We start from the raw sequence: 27398 nt of genomic DNA, 5'->3' as shown, positions 1-27398 counted from the left end.
GAGAGAGAGAGAGAGAGAGAGAGAGAGAGAGAGAGAGAGAGAGAGAGAGAGAGAGAGAGAGAGAGAGAGAGAGAGAGAGAGAGAGAGAGAGAGAGAGAGAGAGAGAGAGAGACTCTTTTGAAATTAAAAGAGGGTTTTAGCCTAATGAACCAATGTACTTATTACAGTTCACTCTGTGAGAAATGAAGGAGGCCACTAATTGATTCTCCTTCCCACATACTCTCCTGTCCCCTGATTTGCTTCAGACTCTCTTTTGATTGAAATTCTGTGCTGTTTTTCCCCTCTTTACTTCTTCAACAAGTTTCTTTAGTCTTCTGGTTACTGTAATAACATTGGATGTGTCAATAAAATAAGTGAAATTTAGAAGAGCTCAGTTCTGGGTGAATCACTGCTACTGAGCTCCATCTTATGTGCTGTGTTTCTAAAATATTTTTACCTTGTACCTTTTCAGCTCTGGAAAATAGCGCATTGTTAATCTTCTGAACCAGAATCAAGCTGTGGAATCTTTGACTGTCTAGTCTTCCCTTCAGGCCCACATGGGAACTCAGTCTGGCTCAACTGTATTCAAAGACTCTTGAGTTCTTTCTCCTGGTCTGGAAAAACACGTTTAAAAAGACATGGAAGTGAATGAAACACACCTGGGAGACAACACAATACACTGAATATAATCTGGTATACCTAATGTAAGTGTATTTTTGGAATAATAGGAAATATGCTTGTTACAATATATTATTGGAAATATATTTTTCATTATAATTCAAGTATAATTTAAGGGATTATGGGTTGATTTAAATATATATTTTCATGATATTGAAAGACACTCAATGTCCACATATTTTCAATATATTCAATTTAGTTTATATCCAATGACTGGATGGCTGGTTTCTTGGCTTCATGATCTGTGTGAGCGCTGACAAGGGTAATGAGGAAGAGTAGGCAGACTCCTCCAACACTCCCACACTGGAGCCACTGGTGTCACAGTCAGCACAGCACCAGAGACAGGAGAGGTGAAACTGAAAACACCTGGGAGTCTGGCTGAGAGCCCACTGACTCTACACTGGACAGGGCTCAGCCTGTGTGCCACCACAGGGGAAATGATCCAGACTTGAACCTGTGATCACACAGCACAGCCCCAGAGCAGAGCTTCTGCACCAGAGACAGGAGAGGTGAGACTGAAAACACCTGGGAGTCTGGCTGAGAGCCCACTGACTCTACACTGGACAGGGCTCAGCCTGTGTGCCACCACAGGGGAAAAGATCCAGACTTGAACCTGTGATCACACAGCACAGCCTTGAGTACTGCCTGTACTTGTGAACACACTCAATAGACAAGAGGAGCTGGGCTCTTGAACACTGATCTGTGCTCGAGCTGCATGATCACAACAACACAGCCTGAAGCCACTGCCCAGTTTCCCATAATCCTCCTGCTTCTCTGTGTTACAGCAGAAAGTGAAAATTGAAAGCAAAAATAATCCATTACTGTGATAAAGAGAGTCTCCGAGAGTGAAGGTCACTTTTCACATCTAATGATAAAAAGGCCTGAGACAATCATATATTTCTTCCTGAACAATAGAAACTGGAGTTCAGACAACAATTTTCAGAGTATCCAGCCTGTAAGTATCCTGTGATTTTCATACCAGTTAACAGCACAGTGTACTGTAGGATTAGGTGCTGTCCTGTCGCAGTCAGACAGTACAGATTTTCACACGACTGATGAATTATTAATGTGTATCTGAAGATGTAAAATATCAGTTTTCACTGTATTTTCACTGCATTTGCTCTGACAACAGGCAAACAATAAATTCCATGGCTCTGGTTGAAAGTTTTTCTTTCACTTTGTGTTTCCTGTAGTTGAATGGTGCTTCTGTCTCTCTGGACAACATCTCTGAACACTGGAAAGATAAAAAACTTTTCTCAACAGTCTGGACTGTAATTCACACTGTAAACATCCCGTCAGTATAAAACCAGGTGAGTGTGAATCTGCTGAAAGTGAGACTCCCGTCACTACCAAACTACAGCTGGATAATTCTCTTAGTGTCTATTTCTGTGAAATCTTACCCTCCAAAGTGTTACATTTGCAAGTCAGTAGTAAAGGCTGTCCATTAGAACATGTCTTTATCTTAGAACTGAAATCTGACATGAGTAGCTGTTTATTTTAGAGATGAGCATTGATCTATCAGAGATTTTTTTAAAAGGTGAAATGACATTAGAGGGGTTTTATTTGAAATATCTGACTTTTTTCTATTTCAAACGGTTCATATCAGACAAGATGTTTTTATATTTTAGTGATTATCCCTGACCCAGTCTGAGTATTTCTATATTTCTGAGTTGAAGTGTGACCAACCTGAATGTTTCTGTATTTCCAAGATGAATTCTTATTAATCACAGTGTTTTCTCTTCTCTGTTGTAGAGATGAATTGTGACTGATCAGTGTGTTTCTTCATATGAGAGATTAAGACTGCCCACTCAGAGTCTTTCATTATTCCAGGTATGCTGTCGACTAATCTCAGTGTTTCTGTATTGCAGGTATGAAGTCTGACAGTTCAGAGTGGCTCTCTGTGACTCTGTTGCTTCTCCTCCAGTCCTCTGCTTCAGTATCAGGTACAGTGAAGAGAGACTCTCTCATTTCATTAGCCATGTTTTTATATGACTGTAACAGAGGCTGTTTTCTGTGTCCTGGTCAAGCAGACAGGAGCTTATTTTTAAATACCTTTCCTCACTCCTTAGAGAATTTCACTAACCATGTCTCAGTAAGGCTCTCCTCCTGTGTGCCCACTGGAATTCCTCATGGACATGGAGCTGGTCAAGGGTGTTCCTTAGGGATCAGACAGCTGTGAGAGTAGTGGAGGGGAGAGGAGGGTGTACCTTCCCATTTAACCCCTTCAGTCTCTGCCACACGCCTCCCCTTCATCCTCATGTCCTTGTTTCCTTCTTCAAACCCCTGTGTTCATGATAATGTACAGGATTGTCTGCAAGTTTAGCTCCAGTTGTTCATGTGATCGGAGAGCCACAATACTCTCCCATGTGCCTCAAATATCCACACTGTCCCCTTCAAGCTCTCAGCTCACACAGATGACAGTCCACAGGTAATCCTCACAATAGCCAGCAGCAGTATAAATAGTCTTTATGACTTTTAATGAGTCACAGGGAAGCAATCCTCCTCAGTTTCCTAAGTGGTGGAGACATGAAGACTTGTTTGTTGGTGAGACCTAAACACACACGTACCCCAAACACAGATGGTTGATTTACACATCACTGTTCAATAAGCACAGAGTGTCTGTCTGAATAAACATTCCTGTTCAGTGTTACCAGAGTCATTCAGTTTTTAACCCCACATGATAGTAAAACGTGTCTGAAACCTGTTAACATGAGAGTTAAACCACAGCTTATTTTCTGGATTATTTCTTTCCTAACAGACAGACCTCAATGTGTCAGATTCAACCAGCAGGGCAGCACAATGACATTGATCTCCACTGGCTCTGCTCAAGGCTCAGCCACTCCTCCTGCTCTTCTCACATTGTAGACAGGTGACTGGAGGAGCCCAGACCAGACATATGTTTACTCATGGGCTCTGATGACACAGTGCCTTGGGGCAACCTTGTTGTGCCTTTATATAGCAAAGAGTGATTGTAGACACGTCTATTCAAGAGGCTAAGCTCCACTCTACACTTGACAGCTTAGGCCTGTGGTACCAAGATCATTTCCTTCACTTGAATGTTAATAAAACAAAAGAAATGGCCTAATCATCGATACAAGAACACTCACAGTCCTAAAGCCATGATCATCAATAGCAGCACAAGAACACTCACAGCCCTAAAGGCATGATCATCAATAACAGTACAAGAACACTCACTGCAAACCATTTAAAGATGTTTTATAGAATTGGTCCTTACATTCAGCATCCTGGTTTGGGTTTCTTAGCATCTCCAACCAGAGCTGGTTGTGTCTCTCAGTGGTGTCTCTCAGTGGTAGAATAGTGAGCTCTAGACAGCGTACTCTTAAAGACCTGTATTATTGTATAACACACATCTTGTAGGATTTCAAAGTGTGTTTTTTTGTAGTTTTTGTATTTGTATGCATGTATTTCTGGTCAGTGTATAAATTCTGCAATCACATTGTCCTGGGTCCTATCACCCACTCTGTATGTCCTTTTCCCACCTGTATCAGGACATGTTCCTGGCTGTGAAGACTAAGCCTGTCTGTCCAGCTTCATACCTGCATCCATTAGTCCACTGAAGTCTAAGGGTTTCCCTCTGTCTCCTTCACCATGAAAAAGGAGATGTTAAGATTTATGAACATATCTCATCACCTCCTTCATCTTATTCACCAGCGTCTTTATAATGAATTCACCTCTTTTATAAGCCTATTGGGTAATGTCAATATTTATATAATATATAACACACTTGCCTGTTGACTTTTTAAATTGTGTGTGATTTGGTGGTACGATCCATGTATGAAGGATGGGTTTTAATGTACCCAGCACCACAGGTGAAGTTCCATCTAAGTCTAACCCTCCTCTCAAATGAAGAAGAGCTGCACAGACACTGTTATGAAGCCCCTTTGCTGTGCAGGAATGCTAATTAGTCAGGGAAGAACCTTTGTCTTTGATGTCACATCGAATACAGGAGCTTCAGATACAACTCACATAATAGCCCAGAGAACACATTTTCACCTCCAAAGGTGTGAAAAAGTTCCTTCTCACCCTCCTCTCAAATGAAGAAGAGCTGCACAGACACAAAGCCTCTTTACTGTGAAGATAATCAGTCAGACAATCCTCATGTCAGGGAAGAACCTCCTGCCCCAGGGACAGGACAGAGGAGCCTTCCAGAAAAACACTTCAGAAGCACCACGGCCATGGGGAAAGGCCCGGCTTTAAAAACTCAGCTGACAGAAATATGTATTTATTTGTGTATCCATATGTATGTAAAAAGGATACAGTGAGAAGCTCCTTAGATGACCCAGCTATGAGGTATCATGACATGCTACTTACATTCTTTTCAGAAAATGCAATTGTTTGCTAAAGTTCCCTCTTAAAGGCTCAAATGGCAGCTCTTGTGGTGCATTAAGATACTGCAGACAGATGTCATTTCACATCCCCCTGCCTCCGGACTGGCTGAGAAAGCAAACAGCAGGCGCTGTCTAGGCAGTCTCGTGACTTGAAAAATAAGACACTGTATCTCGGGAACGAAAGCAGCTCGGAAGCTACTTTCAATGGCACAACCTAGCACAAACAGAGCACTAACAGATGAGGCTGGTTTGCTTCTCCTGCCCTGCTGTAGGGGGGCTGAGTGATGTCACACTCATGAAAAAACAAGGCGCTATGCAATATCTTGAGCATGAACACATGCTGCTTCAACACCACAAACCGGTACAAACGCAGCACTAATGAATGTGGGGGGTTTCAATGTTTGTGTTGTTTGTGGGGAGGGGGGCAACTTCACAGAGCTTAAGGATTGAAATATACCATAACATGTACTGTACTGTTTAATATGATAATTATACTTATTTCCACTTACAACTAACAATATTAATGTTCTTAACATGACCACTTAATACATTTGACTGACAAGAATTCAGTATTCATATCTGACCCCCACAACCTCCAGTGTACACTTTATATACACTTTTAAACAAAGACAAACACTTAAACCTTTACCAATGAAACAATAACATCCCTAAATATTAACTTACTGACATTCCTTAAAGGAACTAACTCACTAGCTGGTATGTTTGCTTAAAAATGAGACAGTACAATAGGAGGGTTTCCAATCAATCCAAGTGGGTTAAACCAAAACATCACTAAATCCTCACCAGTGACATTCCTGGGGTCAGTGTGGGGCTGCTCCTGACACAGTGCTGGACCAGCTCACACTGTGAGCAGCTGTGTAGAGGGGGAGGCTCATGCAGACTGTGTGCTCTTTCTCTTCCAGAGGTGTTACAGCTTGTTGGTCCAGCTGCTCCTGTAGTTGTGTCCCCTGGTGAAGACGCTGTCCTGCCCTGTTACCTCTCAACCAGAGAGAGTGTAGAGGACCTGGAGATCAGGTGGTTTAGAAAGGATTATTATACACCTGTGTGTTTGTACCAGAACCGCAGGTATAACTCTGACAGACAGGACCCAGCCTACAAGGGAAGGGTGGAGCTTTTCTCCAATGAGCTCTCCAGAGGCAACGTGTCTTTAACACTGAGGAACATCACTCGCTCTGATCATGGACAGTACATATGCATGGTGCTGTCTGATTTCTGGGAAGATGACACTGTTATTGACCTGTCTGTAAGAGGTGAGTGTTTAAAATGTAACTAATCGTTTCCCACAAAATAATTATTGTGCTGCATAATAGCAATTCTATAAAACATTTGTATGATAATGTGGGTGTATTGAATATCACTGATTGACTACATGTAATCGTAATAATAACCTTCACTGAGGAGCACTTCAAACAGACTGATAAAGTTGACATTAATAAGACACCTGTCTGACTCTGATCCCCAGCAGAGACAAATCACATGACAAACATCTCAGACCTTAGTGAGACTTTCTAACAGTAATTGTGGAAGTTTTAAGTGAAAAACCAAAACCTTCTCTTGAATTGTGTTCACTCTGAAACTCGGATCAGAACACAGAATTGTCATGTTTTCCCAAAAAGAATAAATTCACCTTTACTTGTTGAGCCCCTGTCACGCTCGTAAGCCCCTCCTCTTAAGGAGGCTCCAGCCCTTCCTAGTTTAGTGTTGATCTCCTGCACCTGCCTCCGGTTCCTGCCCCCCGTGCTGTACAAGCCAGGCGTTCCTGCCAGTCTGGGCTCAGCTGTGGAAGATGGACACCCGGAAGTCCAGGAGCGACTCAGCGGCACAGGCTTCATCACGGTGTCCTGATCTTCTGGGTCCGGGATGAGGGAGCGTCTGGCCCCGTGACCCCCTTTTATTCCCCCGACCCTCCGCCAGATCCCGCTCAGGTTTGTAACTCTGTTCGTCTGTCAGGATGGATCACCCGGTCTTGGACTATTGCTACACCCATGGAAGTACTTATGTACTTAGAAATATAAAAAATGACAATATAGTGCCCTTAATATTTGCTATTTTAGTTTTTCAAAGAAATGTTTATTTGTTAAAAGAAAATTCATGGCGACAGCTGGGCTCATACCTCCAACCTCAGCCTTGTGAGTCAGTCACTTAAGCCATCACACCACAGACGAAGTCATGTGCTAAACAGTGAAACAGAAGTACACATACTGTATCAATAGAGAGTCTTATACTACTGTTTGTGTTACAGTACATGAATATAGTTACACTGTTATTAATTTCTTTACATACGCGATTCCATATTACCTATTAATCAAATTCTAAAAGTATACTTTTGTTTACTCTGATAACGAGCGTATTTGCAGAAAAGGTTAAAACATTATCATTTTTCACAAAGTATATAAACTTAATGTGTAAGCTGGGGTCTGTGAAAAGACATATTCCTAATGCAAGAAATTGTATAGAGCTAATAAAGTGATCTTATCAGTTCATTAGGCTGAAACCCTCTTTTAATGTCAAAAGTTCTTGATAGAACATGTTGTTGCCATTTAATTAAATAACCGTCTCATTGCAAATAACCTATTTGAACCCCTCCACAATGGTTTCAGACACTTACACAGCACAGAAATGGCCCTGTTTGATGGAAAATCTTTTTTGTAAAGGAATATCAGATATATTTAACATTAATATATTTTTGTTGATAGTGTTGAACTGAGGATCTTCACTCTGAGCTTCAGTTTTGCTCTTGAGTGCTGTTCACTCTCTCAGGGAGCTAGGCTGGGCTCTTGTCAGTAACACATGGTACCAGTTTCACTCCACACTTTCCTGTTAATTGTGTGCTTGGAGGTTTTGTACTGTGTGGTAAAAGTTAGATTCACCTGTTTAGAAACAAAAGTTTTCTAGAGCAGTTGAGTACGAGAGTTGATTTTCAGAGAGAGTCATTTGATAAAGTGGAAGACACAAAAATCTACAATTTCAATTATGTAACAGGGAGTCCTGGTGATTGACAGACTGGCAGGCTAATCAGAGTGCAGAAGACACATGAGTGACAGATGTATTCAGCCAGTTCAGAGCAGAATGATTGGCTGGTCACAGTTCAGTGGGAGGAGCTTTCAATCGCTTTCAGGAAGATCCCTCAAACCCCACTCGAACCTACATCAGGGGAGAATCAGTGGAAGGGCTGAACTGCAAGTTAAAATTTCAAAAAAGGACAACAGCAAGTATGTTTCTTAAGGAAGCTTAAACAATTTAAGGTTGACAATTTGTTAAAATGTTTTACCAGTCTTTTCTTTGTCCTGATCTGCTGGTTTGTGAATTTGAAGCTGAGGAGAAAGATCGAAGTGAAGAGTACTGTCAAGCTGTGTCAGAAAGTCTTCACACCTACCCCACGTCTATTGATTATAAGTCCTGCTTAAAGCAAATTCCATCCTAGAGGACCTCACACCTTTTTTTTAATGAATCCCGAATACTCCCCTCACAGAGCAGATACACCTTTTCATCTCTGAAGATAAACAGGTTTACAGTTCTCATTTTTGACAATACAGTGTATATTTGTATTGTGTACAGCATTTGTGTGTTTTTCTTTATATTCTCTGCTACTATAAAACAAACTGCCTCTTTGGGATAATAAATACTTTCTCTGTGTCTAGGAAAAGCAGTTTAGATGTTGGATCTTGAACATCAGAGAAACCCTGAGAAGGAGACAAAACACTGTGTTCCTGATTTATAGCGGTGTTCTAGGTTCTGGTAAAGACAGAAAACTTGTGGTTTTGTAGATGATACGATAGGAACATAACACTGGAGAGAAAGCAAATAAAATTCAGAAAGAGAACATGGCACATGGCATTTAAATCCTTAAGTGCAGGCAGTAAAAATACGAGCTGTAGTTTCAGTACGGGAAGTGCTGAGAGTATATCTGTCAGACACCAGTCCTGTATCACTTCATTCTCAGAGAAAGAGAAGAACACACCACGTCTCTGTGTAGTGTCTGCTGTAGAGATGCGTTCCTGCATGTCCTCACAGTCCTCACATTGCCTGAAGGACTCTCCTCTCGCAGAAACACGCGTGTGCCTTGACAGCTCAGGCCTCTGACTGGTGCAGACTGGGTGTGTGGTCACTCTTACATCCTGATCTGGAACCTGTGAGTGTGTGTTCACATGCTGCAGAGTGATGGGAGAGAATCAGGTGAACTGATGGAGGGTTAATGAACTGAGAGAGGTGACAGACAAGGAGCAGGGCGAAGAAGAGCTGGGAGACAAAGCTGATATGAGCTCTGTTATATATTCATATATTTGGCTAGAAACTTCAGGGTGCTAGATTAGCTGATAAGAGATCATTTGACTTGTATTAATTCATAGTATTCTTATTTATCAAAATGTTTTGCATCGTTGTTAAATTTATATGTGCCAAATTATGAGACTGTTACAATTATGGATGATGAAAATGGAGAATAACAGAAATGATTGAGCATGTTAGTCAAGAAGTAAATTAATAATCTTAACCCTTTACAATCCTAATTGAGCTTTGTCAAGAATATATTCGAGCGGTTGGTATTGTTAGGGGCCGACAAGCTCTTTGTCCTCTGGCACAACATTGGTGAGTAGTAATTCAGGCAAACTTGGTTAAACAAATATTTATTAACAATGGCAATACACAGACTAAACACACAACACACAAGTTACACAATGTACAAATTTCTAAGGGAGGTGTTTCAGAGGTCCATATCCTAAACATTCAGAGAAAAACAAACGGCTACCATGTATTAAACACCTCCAAAGGCCAAAAGAAGAGAAAGCTGCCTTCTGAACTAAAAACACAACATGTGGTTAAATCTCTCTGCAGACCCAGCTGCTGCAGAATGAAAGGGAAAATATCTCCCTCTTCACACTAACACTAACACTAGCCAGGAGAGGCCTCTTTTAACCAAAGGATTTACACAGGAAATCAGAGCTCCATAAAAACCTCAGGATAGCAAGCTCTCTTAATAGGATTCAAATACTGAACTCCGGCCTGTTCTTTCCTGGTGATCTTCTGCCTTGCTGTGCTCCTGCCCCCTCTTGTCTTCCTCTCTTCTGCTTGTTTTTATACCCTGTTCCTGAACTCTTGATAGGCACTGTTACGACCCCAAGTGTCTAGGGGTAAAGGGCTGTAACATTTAGGATAATGCTTTTGGAAACAGGTGGGTTCTGGTGAGGGACTAGGAAGCGTGATAACAAAGGTGAGTGCAAAAGTGATGATTTTAAGTTGAATAAGTGACTGGTAAGACACAATAACATACAGGGGTAAGGAAGTGGTGCCAAAGGAAAAGAAAATAAACAAAATGGAGCTGGCTAGGAAAGTGAGGGAAAGCTAACCTGACTGCAAAAGAAAACCCGAAACACAAGGTCTCCAGCGTCTTCAACACCCTAGCTAACCTCCACTGACTACCCAAAACCTTACAAGACAAACGGCACTCATCGTACTAAACTACTGTTACTAATACAAAAACAACTAAGTGTGTAGAATGTACCCAACAACCTAAATTAACCTTATATACAAAAGTTCACACAAAACAAGTGAACTAGGAATACAAATAAGGGAAAACGAGAGTAGTCAACAGGAACAGGGTACAAAAGAACACAAAGGTTGAACATGTAACACATTAGGGCAAGGTAATGGCAAAACAAGGATAAACACACAAACAAACAAAAGTACAAAGAAACCAACAAAACCGAAGCTGTACAAACACAACCAACAAACCAACAAACCAACAAACCAACAAACCAACAAACCAACAAACCAACAAACCAACAAACCAACAAACCAACAAACCAACAAACCAACAAACCAACAAACCAACAAACCTGAAGCAATAACCAAAACCAAACAGGACCGAAGTCAAACAAAAAGCCTCTTCCTTCAGAAAACCTCCATGTTATATAGTGAATAAAATGCACTCTGAATGGCTGAGAAGCTAATTGTCATACAGAGCAGTGGTGTAATAGGCCAATGAGGGAGGGAGAACAATCAAGGGTCAGCAGTGTAGAACATAAACAAAACACACAGATCACACACAGGGACGTAACAGGCACTAAATCATTTACCTAGAACTTAATTAACAAAGGTAAACTTTATTTTTATTATTGCTTTGATCACCCCTGCAACTCAGCAAACATCTCTTTGTTTTGTTGAAGCTCCTGAGAACTGGAAACTGTTGACAATAATAATAATAATAATACTAATTGCTTACACTTATATAGAGCTTTTCTGGACACTCCACTCAAAGCGCTTTACAGGTAATGGGGATCCCCTCCACCACCACCAGTGTGTCCCCCCCACCTAGATGATGCAACGGCAGCCATAGTGCACCAGAACACTCATCACACATCAGCTATCAGTGGGGAGGAGAGCAGAGTGATGAAGCCAGTTCAGAGATGGGGATTCTTAGGAGGCCATGTTTGGTAAAGGCCAGAAGGAAATTTGGCCAGGACACCTGGGTAACACCCCTACTCTTTTCGTGAAACGCCCTGGGATTTTTAATGACCACAGAGAGTCAGGACCTCAGTTTTACGTCTCATCCAAAGGACAGCACAGTGTCCCTGTCACTATACTGGGGCATAAGGACCACACAGACCACAGGGTGAGCACCCCCTGCTGGCCCCACCAACACCTCTTCCAGCAGCAACCTTTGTATTTCCCAGGAGGTCTCCCATCCAGGTACTGACCAGGCTCACACCTGCTGAGGTCCAGTGGGTTACCAGTTGTGAGTTGCAGGGTGATATGGCTGCTGGCCGTATAGACATCTGTAACCTATTGCATCTAGATTTCTCAGTAGTTACTTACAATAGTTGTGACAATGTGCTCTTTTCTTCTTTGTGATTGTGTAGTGTACAGCAGTAACACAGTCAGAGTGTCCCTCAGTCCTCAAAGGACAGATGTGTTCTTGCACACAGTGCAAAGCAAGTACATCACTCATTGGAATTAAATTGATATCAACTGGTTGGGATAACAATTGAATTCTCGAGCAGTAATGCAGTGAAGTTGAATACTCATCCAAACTCTGGGGATTCAGATCTCCTGCAGGCACAAAGAACAGTGGCAGGCTGGTTGCTGTGTCCAATCGGCGCTCTCTGGCTCGGTGCCAAGCACTGCTCGGTGTGGCTTGCGACGTGCTCACTGAAGACTCGCTAGTTAGTGCTGGCGGAACTAGCAGAGTTTGTGCACAGGAGAAGAGTGACTGTGGGTCCCAGCAGGTCAGGAAGAGGACCGGTTCGTTCCTGATGAAGCGCTAGTTCTGAATAGTGATTCAGCTGTCCACAGTTCCGACCTGTTCACGAGGCTTGCTGCTGATACTAACCTCGGGTGGATCGTCTGGTTACTCTCTGGCAACCTCCACTCTCGACTCTTAGAACAAAGGAAAGTCCTGCACTCGGACACACTGGCCGTTACATGTTGGTCCGGGCTGAGTCTCAGGATGTTTTGGAGGTGCTCTGAGGCTGAATGTCCTGCGCTTGGGAACTGTGTTCCCTTGGGAACTGTTCTGCCCTTCCCAACTGTCTTGCCCTGCGGGCCGTCCTGCCCTTTGGAACCGTTTTACGAACTGTTCTGTGCTCTGTGTTGCCTGTTTTTACCTGGAGGCACTGCAGGTTGTTCATTGGTTAAAAGCTTCCTGGGCATCAGAGACCCACGTGTGGTTAACCTGCCAGTTCCTGATTGGCTGATGATGAGTAACCATGCACTCTGACCTTAGGGTCGTAAACCAACTTTAAATAACACTTTCCCTTGAAATCTCAGACTTTTAGGCGCTTCAAATGAGCATTTATTAAGGTGGTTGATGGGTACCAGCTTTGGGAGATGCTCCTTATCAGGACACTCTATCAGCTAGAAAAACCTTAATTGAACCAAATGGAATGGTCTCTCTTTATCACGCACCACTGAGATGAAGGAGAGAGGGACTGGCGAGGGAGCAGAAACCTTAATTCCTGTACTTTAATAAACCTCGCCGCTACAAGTACATTTAAGTCATTAGTGGACTGGAACATATTTTCCAGTATTTGCCTGTACTTTGCTCTGTCCATTATACCTGCAATCCTAACAAGCTCTACAGTCTCTGCTGAGAAGCAGCCCCACAGCATGATGCTGTCCCCACCCTGCTTGTCTGCAGAGACAGTGCTGACAGGAGATCTGCTGTGCTGGGTCTGTGTCAGACGTACTGTAACACTCAGCATTTACACAAGGAAGTTGCAATTGGGTCTAATCTAACAACACCTTTTGCCATTTTTTTTTTCCCCAGAATGACTGAGGTGCTTCATGAAAGCTCCATGCAGGATTTTAGACATGTCTTTTTTCAGATCCATTCAAGCCCCACTGTGGAGTGCTTTGGATATTGTTGAGCCACAGACAACATCCTCCAATCTCAGCCACTGTCCTCTAACTTCTCCAGTGTCTGTTGTCCTCACCGTGTGCTCCTTGTCTGTGAGCTCAGTGTGGAGGGACAGTCTGATCCAGGCAGTGTCTGGTTTTCTTCTCCCTCTGATTGATCCACTTCACCTCAAAGAGATGCTTAGACTTTGAAACAGTTTTATATTCCTTTCCTGATCTTTTCTCCAATTTTGACACCAAAATTATGGTCATAGTCCTCAAACACCTCTCTTCACTACCTTTCCCAGCAGATCTTTATATATGACAGCTGCTTTGCTGTTTAGAGACACCCCTCAGTCTGCTGATGTTCAGCCCCAGGGAGCACTTGGGTTCCCCCTGTGCCATCAGGACTCCTCTCTCTCAGCTGCGGGGGGCAGGTGCTGTAAGGATGTGTAGTTTAGGACCCTGTGCAGACGGTATAATCCGGAAGTGACTGGAAAAGGGCTACGGGGAAAACACAGTCAGGAAGAGAAGGGATGGCGAACGGGGGGCGGTGCTGATGGTGATCAGGTGCAAGGGGGGAGCGCAGGCAAACACGTCCTTGGGCACAGGCCAAAATCCAAAACCAGGGAATCCATCCAAGACAAGACTGTAACGCTGCTCTGAAGAGGTGATAAGGATCCAATGCAGATGCACGAGTCGTTGGGAGGTGAGTAAGTGAACAAACCGAAACCTAGGAGCTGAATCGTAGTCAGAAGGTGTAAGGTAGGTTGAAATCCGGAAAAGACACAATCCATATCGTGAGACAGAATCGAGGTCGAATAGAGAGCGGTAGGTACAAATCTGGTATTGACACTGGTAGCAAACAATCCAAGGGGCAAGGCGAGATCCGTAGTCTGAAGGCAAAAAGGTGAAGTAAATAACCAGGAAGGCAAAAGGTAGAGAAATGCTAGGTAGAGCTTACGAGAAGTTTACCGAGCAGCGATATGCAGGTAAGGGAGGCTTAAATAATGCAGCCTGCCGCACGGTAAGGCGTCTGATGTGAAACTAACACGTGCGGCGGCGTTTGTAATTATCACCCTGCTGCTGGAAGTGATTAGACCTCTTGGGGGCTGGTCTGGGCAGGTTGGCGGTTGTGACAAAGACGATTAAAAGCAGGAACAGGGACACGGAACAAGGAGATTAAAAATGGAGTGATGAGGCCAGGCGCTCCGAGCCCCGGACTCAGCTGGTCTGGACGGCGTCAGGAAACCTGTGCCCTCAAGCCGCGGACGTAGGGTGACTTGATGGTAGGCGGACCTTCGGGCGTCTGTCTTCCACTGCAGAGCCCTGAGCTTCCAGAGCACCAGGTTTAAATAAAGAAACAAGACGGGCAGCTGAACGTGATAATGAACTCAACACAAAAGTGTCTGAGCGCCCTCTAGAGGAGGGATGATGATGGTGACAGGTACACTCTACCCCACCCAGTGGTGCTCCACTCCTCCAGGTGCTGACGCCTCCAGTCAGCCCTGGTGCAGCTGGTTGTTCCTTCATCACCATTGAACCTGGCAAAGGAACCAGCACACAGCCCCCCTGTCCAGCACCTGTGAGCCCCTTCTGTTCTCAAGCACCCCTCACTTGCAGAGCCCACAGGCCTGTAAACCTGCCTCATCATCACTAGAGACAAGATCTCTACTGGAGCTCTCACACGCTCTCCTTCCAGACTGGACTCTGGACAAATCCCTTTTCTCCCAGGACGTCTTATTTAGTCAGGAGGAGGCTAATTCTACACACATCCTATCCTGACAGCTCCTTTCCCTCACTCAGGATCTCACTGCCTCACAGGCAGGTAATCAGGAGCTGAACTTCTCCTTTAAAAGAGAGAAGAGCCACTTCCTGCAGCCTGTGGACAAGAGGAGCTGGGCTCCAGCTTGATATACTTGTTTCACAGGAAAGTCCCAGAGCTCCTGCACTCTTGAACACTGATCTTAATTTCCTGCTCGAGCTGCATGATCACAACAACACACCCTGAAGCCACAGCCCAGTTTCCCAGAATCCTCTCCTGTCTCTCTGTGTTACAGCAGGAAGTGAAAGTGAAAGTAGTCTATTACTGCGATAAAGAGCAAGCTGATTTTCAAATCTAATCATAAAAAGGCCTCAGAGAATCACATATTTCTTTCTGAACAATAGAAAGTGGAGCTCAGACTGGTATGATCAGAGTATCCAGCCTGTAAGTATCCTGTCATTCGCACATCAGTTAACAGCATGGTGTCCTGTAATGTTAGTATGCTATACCTGTAGCAGTCAGGTAGTACAGTTATTCACACGACAGATTTATTATTAATGTGTATCTGAAGGTGTACAGTATAATATCACAGTTTTCACTGTATTTTCTCTGTAATTATTAATGTGAATATGAAGGTGCATGATATCACTGTTTTCACTGGATTTTCACCCTATTGGATCTAACAGGCAAACAGTAAATTTCATGGGTCCTGCTGAAGGTTTTTCTTTCACTTTGTGTTTCCTGTAGTTGAATGGCGTTTCTCTCTCTCAGAACAACATCTCTCAACACTACAAAGACAAAAAACTTCGCTCTGAATCTGGATTGTAATTAATACTGTAAACATACTGTTAATATAAAAACAGGTGAGTGTAAATCTGCTTTGTTATTGTCTGTGTAAGAAGACAAGAAACATGATATATTTCTGAACCTTGTAGATTTAATTCAGTATGATGTGTTTAGTACTGCAGAGATCAATGATAATGTATGTATAGAAAAAGATGAGGGTGAATCTGGTTATTGTCCATCTGTAAAAGGTGACAGTGAGATCAGTCAGATCCAGCAGTGTGTGAGTGAACAGTCAGGTCAGGACTGAAGCTGCTGTGTGCTGGAGTGACAGTGAGATCAGTCAGGTACAGCAGTGTGTGAGTGACCAGTCAGGTCAGGACTGAAGCTGCTGTGTGCTGGAGTGACAGTGAGATCAGTCAGGTACAGCAGTGTGTGAGTGAACAGTCAGGTCAGGACTAAGATTGAGAGGAACTTCTCACTGTATTTTTGCTCTGGATATAGATTTTAGTGAAAAAGTCTGCAAGATCAGTGCTTCTGTTAATGGGAATATGGCACAGTGACAAGTCAGGGCGAGCGTCTGTTTCAATAAAGAGTACTACCTGTGTCTTTCAGAGACATTTGATCTCTGTTGGTGATTTTCTTTAATTCAGATGTGAAGTGTAACTCATAAGTGTGTTTATTTCTTACTTCAGAGTGTTTCTTTGTTTCAGAGATGGAGTCTGACCAGTCACAGTGGTTCGTTTTGACTCTGATGTTTCTCCACCAGTCCTGTGTCTCAGGATCAGGTACAGTGAGACTCTTATTGGTGTTTTAATCAATAACCTGTCCAGAACCCAGATTTCACACTGATGACTGAAAATAGTACAGTTTCTAAGAATCCAATTTCTGAAGCTGATGATTGTAATATTTATCTGACTTGACTGTCAGACTGATGAGATCTAAACAGTGCAAATGGATGCTCAGACTCAGGGAACGATTTTCATCACAGTGGGATGAGCTGACAGACTCAGAGACAGTGTCAATCATGGCCAAGTCACACTGCTGACCTGAGAGCTGCTTCACCCTCTCTGCCAGTCTGTGCCTCAGTGTGTGAGTTAATGTTGGCTACATCAGGTACTCATCACTTACAGAGGGAGTCCTGGGGTGACCCAACACCACACAGGACATTACAATGTGTCAGACGTTTGTGTGTGGAAGATGGAGAGATGTTACAACTGACACTTGTAGAAGGAGCCTGACTGGATCTTGCCTGTAGTTCATCTTCATTCTGTGTTGTGTGTCTAGATTTTGGTGATATCTTATTTTGTATTGTAAAAACTGCTGAATAAAACCTGGAATCATTCAGGTCCATGGGTACATCCTACTGTGCCTCCTGTTTTTATGTGTTCAGATTGTGTTGGAAGTATTAATCAGCAGTTTAATCTGGGTTCTGTATGTGAAGTGTTTCAGTATATAAAGGACCAGAGAGCAGAGAGAGACACAGATAAAGAGCATGATTTAACCCCCTACTGTCACTGCAGAGTAACAGACCCTCAGTGAACACAGTCACAGCTCTTCTATCAGGGAGTGAAGGTGAGGATCTGAGGGTCCTGGGTGAGAGATCCGGACCCCAGTTTGGGAAACACTGGTGTGACGAAGAGGAGCAGATGGTGAGATGAGACTCACTGATCTTCAGTGCTCCTCGGTCACATGTGGGTCTGAATCAGTGATGGGCTGTTTGTAGAAAACACTGTGTGTCACTGAGCTGCTCTGCTTTATTCTGCCAGTGATGAGTCTACAGTTTGTCTCAGAGTGTTTGTCTGTGTTGAGGTTGAAGACTCATGTCAGCTGTGCTCTTTCTCTTTCAGTGAGGTTTGAGGTTCATGGTCCAGCTGCTCCTGTAGCTGTGTCCCCTGGTGAAGATGCTGTCCTGCCCTGTTACCTCTCACCAGCCAGCAGTGCTGAGGACCTAGAGATCAGGTGGTTTAAAAAGAATTACCATGACCTTATTTGTTTGTATGAATCACACCAGTATGACCTTGTTAAACAGAACCCAGCCTACAGAGACAGGGCTGGTCTATTCCTGCAGGAGCTCCACAGAGGCAATGTGTCTTTAACACTGAGAGATGTGAGACGCTCTGACCTTGGACAGTACACATGCTTGGTGAGGTCTAAGCTGATGGAGGATGAAGCTGTTATTAACCTAGGTTTTAAAGGTGAGTGTATTTCTCTCAGATTTACATTTGTGGTGAGTCACTGATCACTGCAATGTACAATAAAACTACACAGGAATGATGAGTGATAGTACATAATGACTTAAGAGAAGATTATTGATGTACTGGGCATGGTGTTTTCTCAAATATAATCTTGACTATGAAATGGCATATTTATGGTAAATATAAATGTATTTATTCTATTTAATTGTTTCCAAATATGCCTCACTCTTCCATTCAGAATTTGTTTGGGGCAAAGAAGATAATTTTACATGGTATGAATACCTACAGATGCAGCCATTCAAAATGCGCGGTAAAAACCCGCGGTACAGTAACCTACCCGCAGGGCACCGCGGTAAGTGATTGGCTGGCCAAAATGACCGACAAGGGCACTCGTGGTGCATTGGTTGGTAGTGAAAAGATTTAATCATTTAATGTCTTTACTGTGCACATTTTAATCCGCTTAGTTTTGAATATTTATATGGAATTTTACCACTAAAGGGAAATTCTAGTAGCTGAGCATAAAAAGAAGAGGAGCATAACACATCTGAAGGTCATAAACGATATTAATTTAGGAACATAAACATTACTGTATGTACATAAACTGTACTGTGTATGGCTGGTCTTGATAGTTTAAAGAAAAAATACACACCAGTCTTCCATTTCTCCCTAAACATTTTAAGCATGAAAGTTTTATGAAACGGTACCCAAATATGTGATTACTGTATAGAATGAATTTTAATTTTTAACAATTATTTAACACGGAAATTAAGCTGTTTACATCTTCCGCCTGAGAACAGTCACCCGTTGCTACCCAACGCAGAAACACAGCCACTAACTAGCAAAGAGAGGACATTAGCTAGCCAATATGATAAAGAAATAAATGATTATTTCATTTATTTGTTTTGCACATTTATTTGAACATTTCCATCGATTGTACAAGCACTTGGAAACTGTCCAATCCCTAGTTCATCAGGCATTTTCTTTTACGCTGCGGGCATTCTCCTGGTCTGTGTCTTCTAGGATATAATGCCAGCGAACTCTTGTTTTTATGTCCACTATAACAGACAATCTCCTTTGCTTTTAACCGAGCGTTTAATAATTTCCTAAAATGAAAATGATTTACTTTATTTCCCTCACGGGATCAATAAAAGTATCTATCATCTGTCTAAACTATGGGACAGAATTCTGGGGTCTCCCCATACCAGAGATTATGGTAGGGCTTCAGAATGGTGATTGGCTGACACCATCTGACACCCCTCTGATTGGAGAAAAAAGACGTGCTGGTTTGCTATACATACAGTACTGTACCAGGAAGAGGAATTCTCTCTGTTCGAAACATGTATTTTAAAAGTTTAAGAAGTAAAAACCTTACAGCGTACACAGATTTCGTCATCTTTGTCTTATGCATAATAATGTTCACCGCTCTGTCTAGCAAATTAATAATAAACTTTATTTTATATAGCGTTTTAAACGAATAAGTAATTAGATTGCTCATAAACCTAATCACTTGCTTTTTCTTTTTATTTAGGCTCAGATTTCAACTATAGATCGTATTATTAATAACCATAATAACAACCAACCAACAAAAACAACCATATAAACATAATACCAACCAAAAACATAGATAACCACCACAATGCAAAATCAAATATATCAAACCATTATACTCTCGCAACTTCCTTCAATTATCAGAATCCCGCCCCTTATGCAAACCAAACCCTCCTCCCATCCCAGTTTATCCTGTTTATCATAAACAAAATCCACCTCAATTTTCAACATAAAGCATTACACAAAATCAATACCTCAACACTCCATACTCAACAACGATAATTCACAAACAGCCAGAACATGTAACTCCACATTCCCAAACATACCTCATTTCCATAGCCCCGCCCCTTATGCAAAACCAACATCCCTCCCCTGTTCTCTCTCTCCCCTGGCGTTTGTAATCGTTATTTTCAAATAAATGTTTGCAAAGTCATGTATTTTAAAAATCTTAAGATTTTTATATTTATGTCTTTATTTAGTGGTTTCATTAGTGACAAAGGCTAAACTTTCTTGGAAAAATGTCTTTTATGTAAACCATGTTTGCTATTAATTCATTCAGGGCTAAAATATGTTCATTGTCTTCTAATGAAAGAAGGGTTCCTTTCGCCGTAGTTGGGTTGAAATTAGAAGCTTGCCAGGCCCGGATTGTTACACCAATGCATTAGCATGTTAAAGCGATTTCATTGAGGAGCCTAGCCTTTAACTAGTAAGTACTGTACTTACTGGGTTTTTGAGGGGGGGTGGTGTCTTTCTTTGGAAATCTCGCCTGCTTCTACTTTGAAAATACTTGTGAAACCGGTTTAATTAGTCACAGCCAGCACTCCCGCAGAGAGGGGGTTGTACTTGCAGTGTATACAGTAGATGGGAAAGCCAGAGCCGACCTCTACGCCGCCCACGTGTTATGCTCTTCGTTAATGTCTAAGCCGGAACACATCATTATATCTCATTTTGTATTTCTTAAAAAAAAAAATTGTTTGCCCAGCCTAACAATAGTATTATTGTTATTGTTTTTAACCTGTAAAGCGCTTTGAGGAGCCACCTTTAAAGGCACCATATACAATAAAGTTCATTATTATTACTATTGTTAATTTGCTGGACAGAGAGGTGAACATTATTACACAGAAGACAAAAATAGCGATTTACGTTGCATTGTGCATTGTGCTGCTGTAATACAGTTTTAATTAATTAAAAGTCTAAACAGTATCAGCTTTATTTATGGGTTTTAAATAAAGGCAATTTAAAAGCGATTTAAATCAATATAAATGTTAATATTGTAACGCCTAGGTGACTATTCATTGTTATTAAAATGACTTAAATTTGATCATGTGATATTTAGAAATATAAATTTGTTTGGTGCGAGTTTTAATTAATCTCTGAATAAGGAAACGTTTAATTTTTTCAAAGAAATGTTTGTTAAAAAAAACCAGTAGGATTTGATCACAGACCATGTGACATGGGAGTCAGGAACCTAACCCACAGCGCCACCGGCAAAGTCACGTGCAGACTGCTGAAAAAGCACTACAGAAAAATTATCAACAGACAATGTACAGCGTGTACTATTCTTGTGTTGCGGTACATTAATATAATTATATCGTTATTAATTTCTTTAGATACGCGATTCCATATTATATTCCCTTTTAATCAAATTCTAAAAGTATGCTTGTTGACTTCGGTATCACGTTAGTTAAAGACTTCGATGCTTAATGTTTAGGGAGAAATGGAATACTGGTGTGTATTTTTTCTTTAAAGTACCGAGACCAGCCATATACTGTATGTTTAAGTTCCAAAATTAATATCGTTTATGGCCTTCACATGCGTTGCAGTATGCTCCTATTCTTTTTATGCTCAGGCACTAAGTAAAAGGAGATGCTTCATATTGCTTGACTAATTTTAAAAACTGAGTTATAAATGCAGACGCTCCCTCGGTGCGCTGATTCCATAAGAAGTTTTACAGTATATATCGCCTTTAAAGGTGGCTTCTCAAAACGCTTTACGGGATAAAAACAACCAGAACAGCAGCAACAACAATATTGTATTTCGTTGCACTTTGAAAACCAAGTAATAACTTAACTATACAGTACGTGCAAATGTTTCGTGTGTTGCTGTCGTGAATGCCTGCGTACCCATAAGTATCTTATTTGCCTGTAGAGTCTGTCTACAGTATATCTGTCTTATTTTTAGTACTATATTTTTGTATTATATTCCCTATTAATCAAACTCTAAGAGTATGTATCGGCTTGTCCCCTCCTCCCGCCCCTCTCTGTGTACAGTGGAGCCTCCTGTCCAGCCAGCACATGTCCACAGACATTCACAACAGCGACATATCATAAAACGTTTGCACATATAGTTAAATTATTAGTTGTTTTTCAGGAAGTTAAAAAAACACTTGAATTACTTATCCAGTCTCTCGAAATAAAGTTATTTTTCAAGCAATGCAACAAACGTCGGGCAATGTGTTTTTTTTAATCCAACATTGACAGCCACATCTTAAATCTTGTCAGTCAGGTCTTTTTTTCTCTATTTGAATTGTGGTTTACACATCGCACGACTTTAAAAGCTAGAAAGACAGGTTTCGATTCACATTAGCTGGCGAGCCTTGTTAACAAAAAAACTAATAATAATGTAACATGCCACTGTTTGTTCATGAACAAAGTTATACTGAGATTTCCTTAGATACGCGATTAAAAAAATATATATAAAAAAAATTGAATCCCCGGCGGAACACATTCCATAAGAATCAGCACTTTTACAGTATATATCGCCTTTAAAGGTGGCTTCTCAAAACGCTTTACAGGATAAAAACAACAAGAACAGCAACAACAACAATATTGTATTTCATTGCACTTTGAAAACCAAGTAATAACTTAACTATACGTGCAAACGTTTCATATGTTGCTGTTGTGAATGCCTGTGGAGTGTATCTTATTATCAAAAAGCAATCTTAAGTGGTGAGAAAGCTGTGCTCAATGTATTTAAGGGACTTAAAAGTAAAAGGAGATGCTTCATATTGCTTGACTAATTTTAAAAACTAAGTTATAAATGCAGACGCTCCCTCGGTGCCGCGCCGGGTGTAAACCAGCCTTGAGTCCTGATTATCTCTCTCCCCCTCCCCCCCATCTCTCCCTCAATTCAATTCAATTCAAGGTGTTTTATTTGCATGACAGATGGGTACAAGCAGTGTTGGGTATGTATATTGTAACACTTACTACCGACAGGCACTGTGTAAGACCCGGCGCACCGAGGGAGCGTCTGCATTTATAACTTAGTTTTTAAAATTAGTCAAGCAATATGAAGCATCTCCTTTTACTTTTAACTCCCTTAAATACATTGAGCACAGCTTTCTCACCACTTACGATTGCTTTTGATACCATCCTTACAAGGGAAATCTTCTGCCCCTTATGCAAAACCAAGCCCTCCTCCCATCCCAGTTTACCCTCTTTATCATCCTCAAAATCTACCTCGATTTTCGACTTAAAGCATTACTGCTTACTGGGTTTTTGAGGGGGAGGTGTCTTTCGCTAGAAATCTCGCCTGCTTCCACTACTCAACCCCCTCCCTCCCGGAGTGCTGGCTGTGACGAATTAAACCGGTCTCACAGGTATTCAAAGTAGGAAGTACAGTGTTAAGTGGTAGCTGGGCTACTCCCTCAATAGAATCGCTTTAAGGAAAAGCATTTTCAGAGAGCAATCACGCTGTGTTTATGTAGAAAAAGCGATTAGGTTTATGAGCAATCTAATTACCTATTCGCTTAAAACGCTATATAAAATAAAGTTTATTTAGAGATGAATGATCAGTGTCGCAGTTTAAATAATGGGAGTCAGGAAACTAACACACAGCGCCACCGGATTTAATAACGCAATAAAAACACTATAAAATAATGTGACTAGGCACAGAAAAAGTTTACAGCACAGTACAATAAATGCTGACCATGACTTTAGAAGCATAAATTACCTTACACTCAATTTAAACACAAGCTGTCTTTCTGTATGAACCTCTAAGCTGGTTCATACAGAAAATGTAGAAATGCATTAGCCTGATTATGATTAAAAAACACATAATTAAACACGCGTTTGCGATTTAAATCAGAACACGATTTAAATCAATATAAATGTTTATATTGTAACGCATACTGTCCAGCCTCCATTTCTCTATAAAAATTTACTCTGTTGCACACACACACACACTAGAAGCAGGAACCGCTGTCAGAAGGGAAGATATGTTCAAAATATCGCAAATATCGATCATGTTGCGATATTTTGAAATATAAAAGTCAATTGATTGTCCATAATATCGCTATTCTATTTTTTCGAAGAAATGTTTGTTAAAAGAAAAGTCCAGCACCAGCTGGATTCAAACACACAACCTGCCAGTTGGTAGTCACGCACCTAGACCAGTAGGCTACAAGACAGCTTGCATGAACAGGCAGGCGAAACAGCCCTACACAGCCCTGTCGCAGTACACAGATACAATCATACCGTTATTAAATTCTTTAGATACGCAATTCCATATTATATTCCCTTTTAATCAAATTCTAAAAGTATGCTTGTTGACTCCGGTATCACGTTAGTTAAAGACTTCGAAGCTTACAATGTTTAGGGAGAAATGGAATACCGGTGTGTATTTTTCCTTTAAAGTGCCGATTCCTGGAATCTGACTGGCTGACACCCTTCTGAAGTGGTTCCATAAAATCTGGTATACGGAAAAGAAAGCGTTGATAAATACAAGTGTCTTTTAATACACTCTTTGCTGTGCTCTTGAGGATCCTTGTGATATTTTAAGCTCTAGTTGAATGATAGGTGTCGCATTTTAAATCATTTTCGTAGTTAGAAATTATGAAACGCCCTGTTAAAAGCAAGGAAGTTTTTATGCCCGTTGAAGTAAAACAAAATGCCTGACAAAGTATGGCTTGGACAGATTCCAAGTGCTTGTACAAATGTGCTAAAGAAATTATACTTTGAGTATACAGCTTGTCCAAAGTCATCCATTATTAATACTATTAGTAATATCTTCAGTAAAGGCTTTGATGCATAAATATTTCTGATAAAGGTAGGTTGTGTACTTTTGTCCAACTGAGCAATCTTGCTTTCATAAAATATACCAACATTTTAATGACTGATGATTAACATGCTGTAATACACAGTTCAAAATTAAAGGCTCAAATGCTGTACATGAGAGGTTAAGCTCCCCCTGGCGGTTTTACAAGGCGACGCCGGATAGTTTCCGGCAGAGCGTCAAATGATACGTGACACCGCGTGATACCGCGTGACACCGCGACACGCCCACCGGGGTATGCCGTGAAATACCTCACCCATTTTGAATGGCTGCATCTGTATAAATTCAATACAGGTTTTATTTTTACGCAGTAGTTAAGCTACACAATAACACACTTGATAAAACTGAAGTGAACAACTTCACAAGTTCTCATTTCAATTCAAATCACAGTGTGAATATTTATAAATAGATTATAAAAGATTCAAATCACAGTAACAAACTGAGTCTTTAATAATCACAATGTTGTGACATCCATATACAGTATTAAGACACTCAGTGCAAATAGAGCACAACACAACTCAGTACAACACTACACACACACCCAGTCTGCACAGACAGGGGCATTAGAGAGCACTGAGGTTTTTTCTTTGTGATATCAGCTCAGTTCTCACAGTAACACACTCAATGTCAATACAGTACAACACAGCATCGTACAAAACAACACTATACTACACACACCCCTAGTCTGCACATGCAAACAGGACACTATAAAGAAAGCACTGACATACCTGTTGTGATGTTATATCAGTCCTAACATTAACACACTCAGTGTGACAACAACACTACACAACACAGTACAACACTGCACTACACACCCCCAGTCTGTGCAAACAGGAACATTAGAGACCACTGAGGTTCCGGTGTTGTGAACAGTCCACACATTAACACACTCTGTGTCTTGGCTACTGTCAACTTCATTATTTTCCAACACTACTGTGTCTCTTCATCAACAAAATAGAACACAGCTCAGCATGACACAATACAGCACAACAGAACACAATTCAACACAGCACAACACAATGTACCACAGCACTACACAACACAATACAGAACACTTCATAACTCACTACATAACATAACTCAACAAAGCATATTACAAATGTCACAACTAAACACTGCACAACACAGTGCAATATTACATTGCATATTGCTACGAAAAACAACACACATCTACATGTACTCTACCAACTGGGAACAGCAAAATAAAACACAGCAAACACATCTCTCAGCAGGTGATACTGGGCCCCCTCTCCTACACACAGACAGCACTGATACTTCAACTCTTCAGCTTATTTATTGATAAATCAACTGTTGTCCTAAATGCAGAAGCAGCATTGAGAAGTTTAAAACCTGACAGAGAAACAACTTTAAACGGTTGATTGCAAACATGTCTTTATCATGTCTGTGTGTGTTCTGAAGGCCACATACTAAGACAGCTACATTTACTCCAGTGTGCTTTTATCGGCTGTGAAATATCTCCTGTTGTGTTGAACCCACAGCCCTGGGCTCCCAGCCCTCAGTGTCTCTCCACTACACTGGAGGAGATCAGGCCCAGCTGCTGTGCAGTTCAGAGGGCTGGTTCCCTCAACCTGCAGTGATCTGGACAGACAGGGATGGAAACGAGGTGACATCACAGCCCCCCACAGTGGACACGGACAGTCAGGGGCTCCTCAGTGTCAGCAGCTCCATCCCAGTCAAACAGGAGTCCAACATCTTCTCCTGCCTGGTGAGAAGTGCTCTTCCTGAGCCAGACTGGGGATCTCAGCTCCACATACCCAGTGAGTATTAAACATGAACACTGGAGCTCACCTGTAACACAGCTGAGGTATAACACACACCCAGGATATAACACACCTGGGCCACCGAGCACAACCTGCACTAGGAAACTATTATCATCACTCAAAGGTTAATACTCTGCTTTGTAATGCTCACATAATTCGTATTCATGAATTAATGACAAGTATTGAATGTGTCTACGTGTTAATTTATTAAGGTAATAAAGTGTTAATCCATTAGTGCTTTCCTGTGCTATTCATATTGCATAAAACTGAACACTGTACTAGCAACAGCTTCATCAAGTACAATATTTACAACTCCAAATAAGATACTGTACTGTATGTCACAATACTATATAACACTAATAGAATTATCATTTTTTACTACATTCTGTATACAGAATTTTGTAATTCTGTATACAGAATTTTGTAATTCTGTATAAAATCATTGAGAAAACAATTTTATTTAATTTTTTTAAAGTATCTTAATGACTTTGCTGCGTACCATCAGAATCATTGTAACTGGTACACTCTCCACTATGTTTAGATCAATACATTGAATTTATTAATATTGCAATTTCCCTTGTTATTGCTGAGGTACTGTATGCATCTGTATGAGGAATTCCTCACCAATGTATCAGCAATTGTTGTTTTGATTCATTTATTTTTTTATTTATTTGATGTCACTCCATAAATTAGATAGACATGATCATTATACTAAAAAGAAAAGCCATTTAAATGAAGCCACTGTTTCAGTAACATCTAATGCAATACCAGTACTGCCTAGAAATCTGGTTTGAGCAGTGAAATTCGGGACGCCAGACCAGACGTTTGCATACTGCAGTGTGCTTTACACTAATGAGTGCTTTAGTGGACATTCGAGATAGCTGTTTGTTGTAAATTAAATATAAATCTTATT

At 41.3% G+C, this 27398-nt stretch overlaps 2 protein-coding genes and 1 long non-coding RNA gene across 17 annotated transcripts in view; 2 read left to right on the top strand and 1 right to left on the bottom strand.

Moving 5' to 3' along the window:
- The window catches only part of LOC148659669 (butyrophilin subfamily 1 member A1-like), a 236850-nt gene that overhangs the window by 96399 nt on the left and 113053 nt on the right, over positions 1–27398 (top strand). For 2 of the 15 annotated variants that reach the window (XM_088637460.1, XM_088637459.1), the window contains exons 3-4: positions 17757–18104; positions 26204–26482. The exons of 6 other annotated variants lie outside the window; for them this stretch is intronic. In XM_088637460.1, coding sequence (XP_088493586.1) covers positions 17757–18104; positions 26204–26482 — 627 coding nt within the window. Of the gene's footprint in view, positions 1–15394; positions 15568–15870; positions 15987–16410; positions 16479–16603; positions 16695–17756; positions 18105–26203; positions 26483–27398 lie in introns of those variants that run through there. 7 more of the 15 variants (XM_088637456.1, XM_088637453.1, XM_088637454.1 and 4 more) reach the window with 7 other exon arrangements.
- Positions 1–27398, bottom strand: part of LOC148659670 (butyrophilin subfamily 1 member A1-like) — a 117340-nt gene that overhangs the window by 28808 nt on the left and 61134 nt on the right. The window lies entirely within an intron of this gene.
- Positions 1418–6051, top strand: LOC148659673 (uncharacterized). The gene is made up of 4 exons (XR_015939752.1): positions 1418–1612; positions 1851–1967; positions 2410–2487; positions 5930–6051. It is a non-coding gene; the product is annotated as an uncharacterized LOC148659673 (long non-coding RNA).

The sequence above is a fragment of the Lepisosteus platostomus genome, chromosome 6 (assembly GCF_059453375.1).
Source record: "Lepisosteus platostomus isolate fLepPlt1 chromosome 6, fLepPlt1.hap1, whole genome shotgun sequence".
Classification (NCBI taxonomy): Eukaryota; Metazoa; Chordata; class Actinopteri; order Semionotiformes; family Lepisosteidae; genus Lepisosteus; species Lepisosteus platostomus.
Note: the sequence above shows the minus strand (reverse complement) of the source record. Positions and strands in the feature narration are given on the sequence as shown.